Below are 15,929 nucleotides of genomic sequence, written 5' to 3' on the forward strand. Positions count from 1 at the left end.
ACAGGAGCGGCCTCAGAGCCCGTCCCCAGCCATGGGCCAGCGCTGGCCTCGCAGCTGCTCTGCCAGCAGGGACCTCCCAAGGAACTGCCCAGCCAGGCGCCTCTTGCTGGCCTGCCCGTGACTCAGCAAAGAGCAGAGCTCATGGTCAGCCTCCCAGTCATGTGCCTGTTAATGCCTGCTTCTGTCCCATGAGGTGTGCAGACTGTGTGACCTCCCAATGAACATCAGTGCCATGTGTCTGCTGCTGGTCTACCAAGTGCTTATAAACATTGATTTGACCTGGCTGATTTTATGGTAGGACTGTTGTAGAGCAGCCAGCCATCTGGGCTGCAGGGCCAGGTCTCTCACGACCAGGAGATCCCTTACCCTGACCGCCTGCAGCCTGTCAGGGCAGCCCCTCTCCCCAGCACAGCACAGGGGTCCTGGCTCTGGGGCTCCTCAGGCATCTCCACTGGCAGAGCAGCCTGCCCAAGCTGAAACCCATGGGAACAGTTTTGTATTTATTGTCCCCACAAGCTCATCACTGCTCCTTTGCTTTGCTCTGGAGATGTCTCTGCTACACAGAGAGCCTTTTCCCAGGTCCGTGAGCCCCTTCTGCCCTGGCCATTCCTGCACCCCTCTCCTGTGCTCCCTGCAGCATCCTGGGCTGGCAGTGCTGCTCTGCAGGGTGAGCAGCTGTGGGGACACAGGGTGACTCCACACTGGCCATGATGGTCAGGGCAGAGCCAGCTGGGCCACAATCACTGCAACTGACCACCCCCTCCCCAGGGTGTGGGGCTGTGGAGGATGCTTGGAGCAATCCAAGGGTATTTCACATGGCTCAGGATGTGTTTGGAGGTGTCATTAGACCCAGGCTGCTGCCACACATGAGAGCCCTGATTTGGGGCACTGCTCGGTTTGGTCCTTTACTCTTGGGTGACTCCACGTGGTTTTGTGAGTTTCCACTCAAAACCCGTCCCAGACATTTGTTGCCCCTGGAGATCCCTTCTGCTCTCCAGGTGGCTCCATATTCCTTCTGGAAGAATGGACATCTGTCACCAGGCTGTTACTATTTGGGACAGTCCCTGGGAGATACTTCTTGAGCGCCCATTCTCTCCAGGGCACTGGGCTGCCACAAGGGCCATCTGAATCCAGCCCTCATTCCCATCACTATGCGAGCTGATGCCCCTTGGCCTATGCACAACCAAGCATGGCAAGAGGGTCCTTATGGGTGCAATTCCCTGAGCACATCCTTGGCTCCAGCTTGGGAAGAAGAGCCCAGCCTTCAGGCACAGTGCAGAGAAAATCCCCTTTTATTACAGAGATGTCACTTGGGAGACCAGCTGTGACACAGTGAGGGCAGATTGAAGGATGGGATGGCCTCTAGATCAGACAGACTGAGTTTATGCCTCAGAGGAAGGGGCATGGATACAAATGTTTGTGCATAATCATGAGTATCACAGATATAACACCCAAAACAAGACGGTTGCCTGAGAAACATTGGAAATCATTTGTGAAGAGAGATGGACAGCTCATTGCTACTGAACCTGTAACCCTTGAAGTAGTTTTGTCAGTGTCTCCTTGAGTGCCCTGTTCCTCATGCTGTAGATGAGGAGGTTCGCTGCTGGGGGCACCAGCCAGCACCAGATCCAGAATTGGGGAAAAGATGGAGAAGGGCTTCACACAGGCAAATATTGCAGTGCTGATAAGCAGGGAAACCATGGCCATGTTTGGCAGGCAAAGGGAAAAAGCTTTGTGCCTTTGCTGTTTGGATTTGACCTGGGCACAGCAGCAGCAGTGCTAGGATCAGGGCAAGGAGCAGTGGAATAGCAGTAAAGAGCCCGTCCCTCAGCTGCACAGTCAGACCACGGGGCAGGCAGTGCCTCTGCAGCCAGTCAGGCTACAGGTGCTGCTTTGATGCCAGCTCTATGCTAGGAATGACAGGGTTTCATGCTGGGCGGGGAGTCACCAGGAGGGCTGAAGCCCCCATGCGATGGCTGTAGCGACTAAATATCTGCTGTGGTAGAGCCAAAGGGCACTCTGACAAAACCAAACTGTCCTCCTTGCACTTGGGGCATCTGAGTCATCTCAGGCGAGAAGGCTCTGAGGATGCCACATTCCTGCCGATGTAGAAGGAAGCCTGGCTTCCTGCTTCAACATGGTCTCTAGGTCAGAATCAGGAGAGAGATGTCAGAAGAGAAATAGCAGGAAATTTATTATTATTATTATTATTTATTTTATCAAGAATGTGAGAGAAACATGAGAAATAAAGGAAGGAAGGGAGGAAGGAAGGAAGGCAGGAACAATCCAGCCTGCATGCCAAGTATATGGGAATGATGAGGAGATAGACATGGAGAAGTTATTGGTTGGGATATTGTACAGACTGAACAATTTTCCAAAGTGCCTCCTTGAGTTCCTTGTTCCTCATGCTGTAGATGAGGGGATTCACTGTTGGAGGCACCACCGAGTACAGAACGGCCAAGGTCAGATCCAGAGCTGGGGAGGACATGGAGGGGGGCTTCAGGTAGGCAAACACTGCAGTGCTGAGGAAAAGGGAGACCACGGCCAGGTGTGGGAGGCACATGGAAAAGGCTTTGTGCCGGCCCTGCTCTGAGGGGATCCTCAGCACAACTCTGAAGATCTGCATGTAGGACACCACAATGAAAGTGAAACACCCAAAGCCTAAGCAGACACTAACCACTGCAAGCCATAATTCCCTGAGGTAGGAGTGTGAGCAGGAGAGCTTGAGGATCTGGGGGATCTCACAGAAGAACAGGCCCAGAGCATTGCCTTGGCAGAGTGGAATGGAAAACGTGTTCCCAGTGTGCAGGAGACCATTGAGAAAGCCACTGGCCCAGGCAGCTGCTGCCATTCTGATACAAGCTCTGCTGCCCAGCAGGGTCCCGTAGTGCAGGGGACTGCAGATGGCAACGTAGCGGTCATAGGCCATGACTGTGAGGAGACAATACTCAGCTGAAATTAAGAAAAAGAAGACAAACATCTGAGTTGCACATTCCAGATAGGAAATGGCCCTGTTGTCCCACAGAGAACTGGCCATTGATTTGGGGACAACAGTGGAGATGGAGCCAAGGTCGAGGAAGGAGAGGTTGAGGAGGAAGAAGTACATGGGGGTGTGGAGGCGGTGGTCACAGGCTACGGCTGTGATGATGAGGCCATTGGCCAGGAGGGCAGCCAGGTAGATGGCCAGGAAGAGCGAGAAGTGCAAGAGCTGCAGCTCCCGTGTGTCTGCGAATGGCAGGAGGAGGAACTCGTTGAAGGAGCTGCTGTTGGACATTTTGGACATTTTGCTCCTTCATGTCATGTGCAACAGTCCAAGGAAGAAAAGTAAGAAGTCAAGTTTCTACAAAACCTTTTCCCTTTCTCACAAACACAGACACAGACACACATATCCCTCCTCCACACATAAACATGCCTTTTGTCCTTGGCAGGATCTTCATTTAACTCCCTGTCTGAAGCTTCAGTTGTGAAAGGCAAAAGCACTCTGTGTCCTAGCTCAGAGCTAACAGGTCTCCACATCAGTCCCTTTCCCAGCTGCTTTAGGTATGCACTGCTGTCAGCTAAGGAACAATCTCAGCCACTGTGTGCACTTGCAAAGTGCAGATCTCCAAGCTTACCTCTGTTTCTCAGTCAGATGTCCTGAGAGTGATGGAGAGGCTGTAACAAAGTGCATGGCTCTGATGATGAGAAGAAGGGCTCTGCAATCTGGTGCTCATCCTGAGGGAGATTTGGACATGCAGCTTTTAGGTAAGGACACACAGTGATTATTTCAGCTGCCCACATACAGATCCCCCCCACCCACCAGCACCATTTCCATTTCTTTAGTTCCTCTGTGGCTTCTGCAGGGGACATTCAGCCAATGTAAATGTCCTACAGAAGACTTGTGACCCCTCGCAGAGCAGGGCACAGCCCAACAACACACCCCAACACAGGGTCCAGTGCCTTAAAGGTGGCATCTCCTGAAGGACAATCAGCTCAGTCCCTGTTCCTCTGCTGAGTGGCAGAGAAAAGACACAGGGCACTTTCTCAAGGCAAAGCATCTGTGCTGCAAGGGCTGACAGAGAACTTCTGCACTCCAGCCTTCCATGAGGTTTCTGGCAGCAGTTTCCTCTCACTCTCAAACCACCTCTCTGCTGTTTGGAGGTGTCCTTGCAGGGAGCTGTTCCTCTGTCCCTACACAAACCCCTTCCCACTCACTCAGCACTCAGCTCAGTCCCATAGAATAATCCAAGTAGCAGGAAACTGCCTAGGGACGTGTCCCTCTCTGCAGCGCTACAAAGTTGATCAAAGAATCTCCAGTGAGCCTGGAAAGGGGACACTGGTGCTGTCTGCAGATTAAGGAGTGGTGAAGTCACTTCCAAAACTACTCATCCTTCAGGGTGGTAGTAAAAATGCTATGCCCTTGTTTAAACATGTCTGCAGCATTTCCATTTCCACTATGTAGACAAAAGTCCTCTGGAAAGATCTACCCTCAAAATGTCCTCATGATGAGCTGCAGCTATGGGCGGCCCTGACCTTTCAGCCTTTCAGCAGGAGAATGAACCTGCCCTGCTGGAAGTTCTCCTCTCACTCAGAGCTTCTCCCCACAGCCCAGTGGGGAGCTCCCCGGGCAGGCTGAGTGCTGACCCTTGCAGGTGGCAAGGCTCACTGTCCAGGGAACAGCGCAGCCCTCGACACAGGGACACTGCTCTGAATTACAGCGCTGGGCAGACCTAGGCACAGACCCCAGCTTCACACCCCTGCAGCCACCCCTGGCAGAGGAGAGCAGCATGCCCTGTCCTGCTGTTGGGGTGACAGGAATGCTGCTCGGAAGCATCTCCCCCTGCTCTGCACAGGAGAAGGCAGGAGAGCTAGCCTTAAAACCCCATCAGTAATGGCCTGGACTGGCTTCAGAAGTCCCCTCCAGGAACCTCAGTATCATTGCCCTGCAGACAGAGACCCACTGTGACAAGGACTGTGAAGGTTGCTCCCACAACAGCTCTGCTCTGTGCTCCCGCTCCACACTGCCGTCCACCTCTCGCTGCCTTCTCTCCTCTGCTGTCCGCAGCAGCAGGCAGTGCCCGCAGCCCTGCTGCTCTTGGCACAGGAGCTGCTCCTGCACTCGGCTGTCTCTGGGCAGTGCTGCCAGGCTGCTATGAGCTGCCTCCATCCCAGGAGCCTGGCCCCGCTCAGGAGCAGAGAAGCTGTTGAACTCACCAATTGCTCTGTCTCTTGTGCCCCCTCCTCCTGGGGAATGTTCCCTCAAACCAACTAAAATAATCATCTGTTTTCCTTTTCTCGTGAGTGGAGAGAAGTTCCAACATTGCAATTTATTTCATCAGAGGATGAGGAGCTATGAAAGTTGTGAATGTCCCACTCTGGAAGAATGATTTTCATCTCACAACCAGACAGGGATGCCTAGATGGAACGAAAGCGAACTCACTGAGTGGTTCAGGTTTTGATTAGGAGTAATCAATCTGGGCATTATTCCAGTCCTGTTCAATTTATTCATCAATGACCTGGATGAAGGCACAGAGTGCTCCCTCAGCAAGTTTGCTGATGATACCAAACTGGGAGGAGTAGCCGATACCCCAGAGGGCTGTGCTGCCATCCAGAGGGACCTGGACAGACTGGACAACTGGGCGGTGAAAAACCTCATGCAATTCAACAAGGCCAAGTGCAAGGTCCTGCACCTGGGGAGGAATAACCCCAGACACCAGTACAGGCTGGGGACCGAGCTTGTGGAGAGCAGCTCTGCGGAGAAAGACCTGGGTGTCATGGTGGACGACAAGTTGACCATGAGGCAGCAGTGTGCCCTCGTGGCCAAGAAGGCCAATGGGATCCTGGGCAGCATTAAGAAGAGCGTCTCCAGCAGGTCGAGGGAGGTGATCCTGCCCCTCTACTCAGCCCTGGTGAGGCCGCATCTGGAGTACTGTGTCCAGTTCTGGGCTCCACAGTACAAGAGGGATGTGGAGCTGCTGGAGAGAGTCCAGCGCAGGGCTACAAGGATGATCAGGGGCCTGGAACATCTGCCCTATGAGGAGAGGCTGAGAGAGCTGGGCCTGTTCAGCCTGGAGAAGAGAAGGCTGAGAGGGGATCTAATCAGTGTATATAAAAACCTCAAGGGAGGGAGTGCAGAGGACGGGGATGGTCTCTTTTCAGTGGTGGCCACTGATAGGACTAGAGGAAATGGCCGGAAACTGAAACATCAAAAATTCCATAGGAACTTAAGGAAAAATTTCTTAACAGTGAAGGTGACAGAGCACTGGAACAGGCTGCCCAGAGAGGTTGTGGAGTCTCCTTCTCTGGAGATCTTCAAAACCCGTTTGGACGCAGTCCTGTGCCACGTGCTTTAGGTGTCCCTGCGTATGCAGGGGGGTTGGACTAGATGATCTCTAGAGGTCCCTTCCAACCCTAAGCATTCTATGATTCTATGATTACAGAATTCAGACCCCAGGCCTGAGTCTGAAGTGATATTCAGATTATTCCCATAAAATCCACAGATACCATCGGTGGGATTACCCTGCCGAAAACAAAGTGAGCACCACACAGAGGTGTGCATGTATGCTCTGTCTAAGATCCCACTATAATCACTGGGATAATCACTGGAGATGGATAATCATTGATAATCATTGGAGATGGAAGAGTCAGTTGCTTACACACAGATATCTGGTGACAGCTGAAGAGACAGATGTGGTCCAAAGCAGATGTGCCACACACAGATGTGGTGTCAGTGTCTGCTTGCTCTGATGCAGGAACCTGGGGACCTGCGTCATCCTAGAGGATGAGGTGAGGATCAGGTGGGGAATTGTCTCGGCTATCTGAAATGACCTCCTGGTGCCAAATACAACTAGACCCCTACTCACTCCAGCTGAGGCATAGGAAGATTCCAGTATTAACCAGCAGCTCTTGTAATTCAGTGCAGACACTTGATTTGATGGCGTTGAAAAGTGCTGGAAGATCCTTGTCAGATGCCTGGCTTGTCCAGCTCAACCATATGTCTCTAGCAAATTGGACCTACAGGGAAACTATCCCTGCCAACAAGGAGGCCTTTCTGGGCAAGCGCTCCAGGGAATCCTGGGGTACCGTCCTGAACCCAAACAAATGAAATCCAGCACTGTCTGTACGGAAAGTCCATCCTGTGCGCTGCATAAATGAGAGGCCCATCACACCAAGGTATCTTGAGATTCTTTATACTCTCAAGCCCTTTTTGCTCTCCTCCCCCCAACTTCTGCTCATTCCATCATCTTATATGAACAGGGACTGGGCTAATGAGGACCTCAGCGTGTCTGGATCACAGGCTGTCAAGGTCCATGGACATTGTCAGGGACATCTTGTCCTTCCTGGAGATTTGTGCAAGAAGTCTGTCATAGGTCCAGTGTAGCCACAGAGTCACCTCAGGCAGACACCCCCTTTCCTGCTGTTTCTCAATGGCCCAGCTCTGTGTCTTCCTGGCCTCGAACAATGCTGGATTCACTTAGTAGGAAGCTGCATCCACCATTGCATTGTTCCTGCTATATATAACGGCATGGCTCTGCTCTGAACTGGGCCATTGCACACCCAGTGTCTTTGCCTCTTGGTAACCGGTTTCTCTGTGACCATTCTGTTCTTTGTGCCACAGCTGAAGCTCTATAGCACAAATATATGCAAGTGTAGGCAGCCTGAAGTAGAGGCAGGAGCATGTGAAGATGTGCAAGCTGTCACAGGCCAGAAATATCATTGGAATGGTGATCAATGTAAGATGAGGAAGGATGCCTTTTGTGTGAAGGAGCAGATTGGATGTGTGGAGCTCTTCCTTGGAAGAGGCAAGGTTTGAAGTGAGAGCTTGTGGGTGAACATCTCAGGAGGGAGCTTTCCTATTTCTCGGCAGTATAAAAAAAGTCTGTGGATCACTGTCCCTGGTTCTTGTTGGGCAGACTTTAATCCCCCTATCATGACCTGGAAAGGCAGACTGCAGGCTGCAATCAGTCTGGGAGGCTTCTGGAGGGCATTAAGGGGAACTTTCTTGCACGGCTGCCAGATGGGCTGATAAGGATGATGCTTTCTGGTATCTGGACATTTCAAACAAGGACAAACCAATCAGGGATGGGATAGTCAGTGTCTGCCTTGCCTACTGTGACCATGAGAATCTGGAGTGCCTAATGCTGAGGGGAGTGCAGAAGGACAGTAGCAGAATGGAGACTGGGCTTCAGAAGAGCCGACTTCCTGGGCTGTTCAGGGGACTGGTGGGGGATTCCAGGGGAGGCAGCTCTCAAGGATATCAGAGCTCAGAAAAGACAGCAGGTCTTTAAGGACAGACCTGCCAAGCATAAGGATGGCCCATTCCACAACTCACTAAAACTATCAGATACCTCAGGACACTCAAACCAGCAGATACCCCTTGGGTAAGCTGGGATCTCGTTACTTAGATCCAGGCCAATAGGGCAATGTAGAGGAGAAAAAAAGGCAGAGGCAAAGGCAGAGGCATTTAGAAATAATGCCCAGCATCACATTACAAGGACAAGTGCAGGGTCCTGCACCTGGGGAGGAATAACCCCAGACACCAGTATAGACTAGAGGTTGACCTGCTGGAAAGCAGCTCCACAGAGAGGGATTTGGGAATCCTGGTTAACAAGTAGTTAAACATGAGTCAGCAATGTGCCCTCGTGGCCAGGAAGGCTAATGGAATCCTGGCACCTATTATGTGAGGAAAGACTAAGCGAGCTGGGCCTGTTTAGTTTGGAGAAGACTGAGAGGAGATCTGATCAACACGTAGAAGTAAGTATTTTAGGGGTGAATGTAGGGAGGATGGGGCCAAACTCTTCTTGGTGGTGGCCAGAGACAGGACAAGGGGTAATGGGTGCAGGCTGAAACACCTGAATGGGTACAGGCTGAAACCCGCCTGGATGCCACCCTGTGCCACATGCTCTCGGTGTCCCTGCTAGAGCAGGGGAGTTGGACTAGATGATCTCTAGAGGTCCCTTCCAATGTTAACCACCCTGTGATTCTGTGAACTTGCTATTGGAGACAGTGCCCATCGTTTCCCTTACCACATCTTCAGAGAGCAATTCAGCTGAGTCTACATTAACTCACCCATCAGACAAGGAGGGGAATTACTACAGCACAAACAGCTTGGCAATCACAGATTATTAATGGTGCTGCTCTCGTTACACCATGCTCAGTTAGGCACTGGATTCATTTAGCAACCTAAAAGATCTCCCTGGACTCGCTGGCCCAGTGGCAGCTGGCCACAAGTCTCTGCTCCTTGTCCACATTTGCCAGAGAAGATCATGCTCACAGCGGCACAAATTCCTATTGCTAAGTGCTCCATCTCCCTCCTCTTGATTAAGGAGATGCCTTTCTCCAGGGCTGCAGAGCTCCGCAGGTGTCAGCCCCTCCACAGGGCACCCTCAGCAAACCCTCTCGTCCCTGCCGCTGCTGCTGGCCCCTCACTGCTCTGGCAGCAGCGACCTCAGTGCCAGCACCCGCCGTGAGCCTCCTGCTGGCCCAGCAGCTCCTCGGGCAGGGGGACCTCGCTCGCGCACAGCCCAGCGTGGGCTGCTGCCGCCGCGGGCTGCAGGGACACCAGGTTCCTCGGCAGAGCCGCCCCGGCCAGGAAGGGGCTGCTGACGTCACAACCAGCTGTACGGCCTGGCCTATCAGGGGCTGCGGCAGCAGTGACGTCACCAGCCGACGCCCACGCGTCAGCACAGAGCCAGCCCTGCAGAGAGCAGGGGCCTCCCGGCAGCGTCCCCGCAATGGCCTCCGTGTCCCTGCCCGCTGCTGAGACACCCCTGGCCTCACAGGCAGCGCCTGCTGCTGCCCCGGCAGCTCCGCACACACAAGGGACCTCCCCGCGGGTCTGCACCAGACCCCGCTGCCGGCTGCGCTGCTGCTGGGACAGGAGCGGCCTCAGAGCCCGTCCCCAGCCATGGGCCAGCGCTGGCCTCGCAGCTGCTCTGCCAGCAGGGACCTCCCAAGGAACTGCCCAGCCAGGCGCCTCTTGCTGGCCTGCCCGGGACTCAGCAAAGAGCAGAGCTCATGGTCACCCTCACAGACATGTATGGACCTGCTAATGCCTGGTGCTGTCCAGTCAGGAGCACAGACAGTGTGACCCCCCTCCCAAGCAGGAGGAGTGCCATATGCCTGCTGCTGGCCTCCCAGGTGCTTGTAAACATTGACTTGACCATCATCTGACTAGATGATCTCCAAACATCCCTTGCAACCAGAGAAAGGTGCCTTCTCTCACTCAAGTCCCCTTGAAGCTTGCTTATGAGCCAGCACTGTCCCCTTGCTCCCAAGAAGGCCAGTGGTCTTCTGGTGTGGAGTAGGAAGACTGTTTCCAGAAGGACAAGGGAGGCCATCCTGCCTCTCTACTAAGTCCTGGGGAGGCCACCCCTTGAGTCCTGTGTCCAGTGCTGGGCTCCGCAGTACAAGATGGACGTAAAGCTACTGGAGAGAGACCAGCATATGTCTATCTATGTCTAAAGTTGATCAGGGAGCTGGAGCATCTCTCCTATGAGGAGAAGGTGAGAGAACTGAGCCTGTTTTGGCCTGGAGAAGAGAAGGCTGAGAGGGGATCTTATCAGCGTGTGCAAATACCTGAAGGGAGATGCCAAGAGCAGAAGAGGATGGCCCAGACTCTCTTTAGTGGTGACTAGTGATGGCACAAGAGGCACAAACTGAAGCACAGGACGTTCTGCCTGAATTTGAGGAAAAGCATCTTGACTGTGAAGGTGACAGAGCACTGGCATGGGTTGCCCAGAAAGGTTGTGGAGTCACCTTCTCTCCAGATATTCCAGACCTGTCTGGACAGGATTCTGTGCATCGTGCTGTAGGTGACACTGCTTGATCAAGGGGGTTGAACTAGATCATCTGCAAAGCTCCTTCCAACCTCAACCATTCTGTGATTCTGTAAATGGTCTCCACTGGAATAGATCAGCTTTTTGAGTTGTAGGGATCTGCCTGTCCCTCAGCTTTCTTGTGAGTGCTGCTCTAGTAGGATAGAAGGCATCCAGGGTCCTAAGAGATGACCAAGGAAATTCCTGACCTGGCCTCCCACTGAAGCTCTATCTCCAGTGATTCCATTAGGACCTTTAGGCCAGGAGCTTGCAAGCAGACCATGTGCATGCTTGGCCTGTTAAGGGAGAATCCCACCTGCCATGTATTTGTGGAGTTCATGAGTTAGCTGAATCCTTCTCCAAACCTGGCGCTTCTGAACAGACATGTGGAGCCCAAGTAAGTCATCTGAATAAGTCATCTGAATCATATATACACCATGTATCAACAAGCTCCCTTCTTATCCCTGTCTGGGTGTCCTGCCTAGTTAAGAGATGTGAATCAGGACTTCCCGTGGGACATTTCTAACTTTGGTAGATAATCATTATCTGATGAAATAAATTGCAATTTTGGAATCTGTATCCCTGTAGTCTTTAGAGAAGGAAAACAGGTTACTCTACTTGATGGAACATATCCCAGAGGGAAGAATCCCAAGGGACAGAGTAATTCATGAATTCCGCTGGGCTGCAGCTCGTGGCAACCTGTCAGCACTGCCCAGAGACAGCCGTGTGCAGGAGCAGCTCCTGTGCCAAGAGCAGCAGGGCTGCGGGCACTGCCTGCTGCTGCGGACAGGGGAGGAGAGAGGACAGAGAGGTGAAAGGCAGCGTGGAGCGGGAAGACAGAGGGGAGATCATGGTGGGAGCAATCTTTGACATGGTAAGTCACCGGCTGCAGGGTAATGCTACAGAGGTTTCCGGAGGGGTCTGCAGCACCCCTCCAGCTGATGACTTTCCTTTTTGAGGACTGTTCTCCCTGCTTCTACTTTGCATACAAGGAGATGCTTCAGAACAGAAATTCCCTCTCCCACCATCACAAGGTCAGGGCATCATGGCTGCTTCTTCTGGAGCTGGTGCAAGACAGTGAGGGCAATTTGGGCACATAGGTTCTTCAGAGCACTGTTCTTCAGAGCAGTGTCCATGTGGCCCAGGGTGCTGTGCGCCCGGTGCAGTGATTCTGTGAGGATCAGCACTCAGCCTGCCAGGGCGCTGCAGGGAGAAGCTCTGCGTGGGAGGAGAGATCCCCCCCCTGGGCAGATTCATTCTCCTGTTGAGAGGCTGCTGTGTGGGGTCAGGGCTGCTCACAGCTCAGCCTCACCCACACAACATATCTGGAAGGGGCTTTTCAAGAGGACACTCTTGGGAAGCTTCTAGGAAAGGGAAGGCAATATCCAGAGGCTAGGATTTTGTTTTGTATCCTTGACAAGGCAGCAAATGAATGGGACATTTTAGGTTTAGATGCCTGAAGGAGAGTTCTGCAGTGCTGCTCTGAGGGATCAATAGGTCTGTGAGGACCCCAGAATATTCCTTCAACTGCCTTTTCACCTGTGGGTAGCAGCAATATCCCCTTTGCAGCTCTCCTCATTCTCATTGTGCTTAGTCTCACTCTGCTCTCAAGGGGAAGGGCTCCAGGGCATTTCTGACCTCCTCTGCAGTTAGATTTCCAGAATAGCAGAGCTGCCTCTCTCCTGCCACATGTCCATTTCCCATTGCAAGGCACAGGGGCTGAGAACCACTGCCCTGGGAGTCCACACTGTCTGGGAGATGCAACCCGGCCATGGTGCCGCTCTGTCTCTCTGTCGTCCCTTGGCAGCAGATTCACAGTGTTTCTCCTCGTTTCCCTGCCTCTCCTTTGTGCTTTTGTCCTGGCAGTCACCTGGGGCTTCAGCTACAAATTCAGATACTCACTCTGAGGTCCTGCCATGGAGGTGTCTGAAGAGGGGCAATGTGCCCAGGGTGCTGGGCAGCGTCATTGGAGAGGCTGCAAAGGGGTTGACTCTCCCTTTAGGAGACTCTGTGGCTGTCAGGACATGTGACTGTCTCTGTTGTCCTGCTGGGGTTGTGAGCTGCCCTGCATAAGCGGACTCAGTGCACAGAGTCTTTGCCATGTCAGGAGCAGTGTCCTGTTCTCTCCATCACATATCCACCTTGAACTTAGAGGGAGAGCAGAGTTAAATGAGTGCTTTGAAACAGTCTTCTGTGATCTCAACAGAGTCCACAGTTCTCCGCTGGGAACAAGGCAGATGGACTCAACAGCACTCCACCCTGTTCCCTAAGCAGAAGAGAGCTTATTTCCTCCTCCAGTCTGCTTTATGTTTATGCTTGCAGCAATAAAGACAGCTGTCTGTATTTGCATGTCAACAAAGACATGTAAAGAACCTGACCAGATATGATGACAGAATCTAAAAATTTCCAAAATATGTAATTCTAAAACAAAATCCTAAAATCCCCTGCTGCAACCCGAACTCCTTGGAAGTGTGTGTGGGAATATGAAAGAGCCTTTATATTCAAGGTGGATGTCCTGTGACATCAACTCCAAAAAGGAGAGATATCAAGAACCAGTCCTTTATACACATTGGCGTAAAGTAATTCAGGCTACAGCGCCTCCCAGAATATTCAGGTGGAGCAGAGACTGAGGAGCTGACTGAAGGTGACAGTGAGAAGAAGGAATTACTGAGAGTTGGGATGGGGTCCAGAAGCATTTCTATGAAAAATGGAAAATTTATTTCAGATAATTCTTCTAAGCTATTACTGCCTTTTCTTCCCTACACAGTTTCCCTGAGACCAATAGAACAGATGTCTAACAGCAGTTCCATCAACGAGTTCCTCCTGTTGCCTTTTGCAGACACACGGGAGATGCAGCTCTTGCACTTCTCGCTCTTCCTGGCCATCTACCTGGCTGCCCTCCTGGCCAACGGCCTCATCATCACAGCCGTAGCCTGCAACCATCTCCACATCCCCATGTACTTCTTCCTCCTCAACCTCTCCCTCCTCGACCTTGGCTCCATCTCCACCACTGTTTCCAAATCCATGCACAATTCTCTGTGGAACATGAGGGCCATTTCATACTTGGGATGTGCTGGGCAGGCCTTTTTCTTCCTTTTTTTCGTATCAGCGGAGTATTATCTCCTCACAGTCATGGCCTATGACCGCTACATTGCCATCTGCAGACCTCTGCACTATGGGACCCTCCTGGGCAGCAGAGCTTGTGTCAAAATGGCAGCAGCTGCCTGGGCCAGTGGTTTCCTCCATGCTCTTCTGCAAACTGGGAACACATTTTCCCTACCCCTCTGCCAAGGCAATGTGGTGGAGAAGTTCTTCTGTGAGGTCCCCCAGATCCTCAAGCTCTCCTGCTCGAATTCCTACCTCAGGGAAGTCGGGCTTCTTGTTGTTAGTGCCTGTTTATCCTTTGGGTGTTTCGCTTTCATTGTGGTTTCCTACGTGCAGATCTTCAGAGCAGTGCTGAGGATCCCCTCAGAGCAGGGTCGGCACAAAGCCTTTTCCATGTGCCTCCCGCACCTGGCCGTGGTCTCCCTGTTTCTCAGCACAGCAATGTTTGCCTACCTGAAGCCCCCCTCCATCTCCTCGCCATCTCTGGATCTGTTGCTGGCTCTTCTGTACTCAGTGGTGCCTCCAGCACTGAACCCTCTCATCTACAGCATGAGGAACAAGGAGCTCAAGGGTGCCATTGGGAAAGTAATTTCATGGACCTTTTTAAGCCGTGGTAATTTTTCCACATCTCTGCACAAATGACTCTTTCTGTATCCCGTAACTGGACTGAGCATTGTTTCTTCATGTTATTTTTATTATGACTTTTACTAGTGATAATAATTGTTATTGTGTTGCTACACAACTACTTGTATTCATTCCCCTTTTTATGGTGCCTGCTCTGTCTCACCTGATACCCTAAATTGTGTTGAAAGCTGGAAGGACTGGCTCCCTAACAGTATCTCTGCAATAAAGTACTTTCTATCAGCACAGTGCATGAAAGCTGGGCTTTTCCTCCAAAGCTGGGGTAGAGAATAGGCCCAAGGACTTACACCCCTCAAGGGCCTGCTGAACAGGATTCTCCATGGGTTCAGCAACACAGAGCTCAGAATCATGTAATGATCTTTCAGAGCCCAAGGACTGGTTTGGGAATTCCCCTATCAGAGTCCAAGGATAGTGGAGACGCTGAATGGTCATGGATTTACACATGCACAGCTCTCCTACGTATTAAGGCACAGTGTCAGACGGCTGTTCTCATGGAGCGGACACTGGAGGTGTCAGGAGAGCACAAAGATCCTCCTGGGACAGCATATGCCTGGGATGGACTGTGAGTAGAGCCTCATAAAGGGAGAGGTCCTCAAAGACGGAGTTTCTTAGAGGTAAAGCACTGGGTATTTGCAGGCAAAAGAGGACTCTGCAGTCTCAGGAGAGGCAGTGAGGACTCAACTGCCAGGAAGAGGGAGAACGGAGAGCCCTGTGGGTCACCATCTATCAAATACCAGAGGCAGGATGTATAGGCACAACTGGACACAACGAGCACCCTTGGAAATGCTCTGCAGTCCTGGTGCCCTGGACTGTGCAGTCATCTGCAGTCCCCCGGAGGGATTAGAGGTCGTGATACCCATTTGGTTGGTTCTTACTCCTACCCCCGGTCACAGGGGCAGTGAAATGTCACCCTTAGCCACTTTATCACCCGCTCTCCCCCCTCCATATCCTTCCCACCTCTGGAACTCTCTATACTAGCCATTCAGTACTCAGTGGTACCTCCAGCACTGAACCCCCTTGTCTACAGCATGAGGAACAAGGAGCTCAAGGAGGCACTGAGGAAACTTGCTCAATGGGTGCAAAGTCATTGCCAAAACTGTCCTGTGTGCAGTCACTTGTCATTCCCATGTACCTGGCATGAAACATGTGCTCTTCATTTATTTCTTTCTCAATGTTTACTTTTACCTTCCTGACAAAATAATCATAAATAATTATTTAAAATACAATACAGCACTACAGCAGGAACAAAAGGCTGACTAAGGAAAATACGGGCCTGCTGCTAGAAGGGTCAAGAGCGCTGGTGAGAGAGGACACAGAAAAGGCCACCTTTGCTGCAGTCTTTAGTGCTAAGAGTGACCCTCAGGAATCCTAGGCCCTGGAGACCAT

General features: G+C 52.0%; 2 protein-coding genes across 3 annotated transcripts; one reads left to right on the top strand and one right to left on the bottom strand.

Moving 5' to 3' along the window:
- Window positions 1–2,338: 2,338 nt before the first annotated feature.
- LOC148590774 (olfactory receptor 14J1-like) lies at window positions 2,339–3,301 on the bottom strand. Its single transcript, XM_088538599.1, has one exon. It carries the CDS (start codon window positions 3,281–3,283, stop codon window positions 2,339–2,341), a length of 945 nt encoding a protein of 314 aa, XP_088394725.1. The 5' UTR covers window positions 3,284–3,301.
- A 3,829-nt stretch (window positions 3,302–7,130) lies between these two features.
- Window positions 7,131–14,543, top strand: LOC148590775 (olfactory receptor 14C36-like). Of its 2 annotated transcripts, none has more exons than XM_088538596.1 (2): window positions 7,131–7,152; window positions 13,582–14,543. In XM_088538596.1, the coding sequence occupies exons 1-2, from the start codon at window positions 7,131–7,133 to the stop codon at window positions 14,541–14,543; spliced, it is 984 nt and encodes a 327-aa protein (XP_088394722.1). The 2 variants fall into 2 exon arrangements, with proteins under 2 accessions (XP_088394722.1, XP_088394723.1); XM_088538597.1 differs by lacking the exon at window positions 7,131–7,152 and adding an exon at window positions 9,864–9,900.
- The last annotated feature ends 1,386 nt before the right edge of the window (window positions 14,544–15,929 follow it).

The sequence above is a fragment of the Tinamus guttatus genome, unplaced genomic scaffold (genome assembly GCF_059628265.1).
Source record: "Tinamus guttatus ecotype Peru unplaced genomic scaffold, ASM5962826v1 Tinamus_guttatus_pri_ptg001089l, whole genome shotgun sequence".
NCBI lineage: Eukaryota > Metazoa > Chordata > Aves > Tinamiformes > Tinamidae > Tinamus > Tinamus guttatus.

What these genes read in the sequence shown, in the direction of transcription:
- LOC148590775 (XM_088538596.1), top strand. Translation starts at nt 7,131, where the DNA reads ATGAGAGGCCCATCACACCAAG. An exon ending in GAGAGGCCCATCACACCAAG is followed by an intron (nt 7,153 to 13,581) that starts GTATCTTGAGAT and finishes TGAGACCAATAG; the next exon opens with AACAGATGTCTAACAGCAGT.
- LOC148590774 (XM_088538599.1), bottom strand. Translation starts at nt 3,283, where the DNA reads ATGTCCAAAATGTCCAACAGCAGCTCCTTCAACGAGTTCCTCCTCCTG.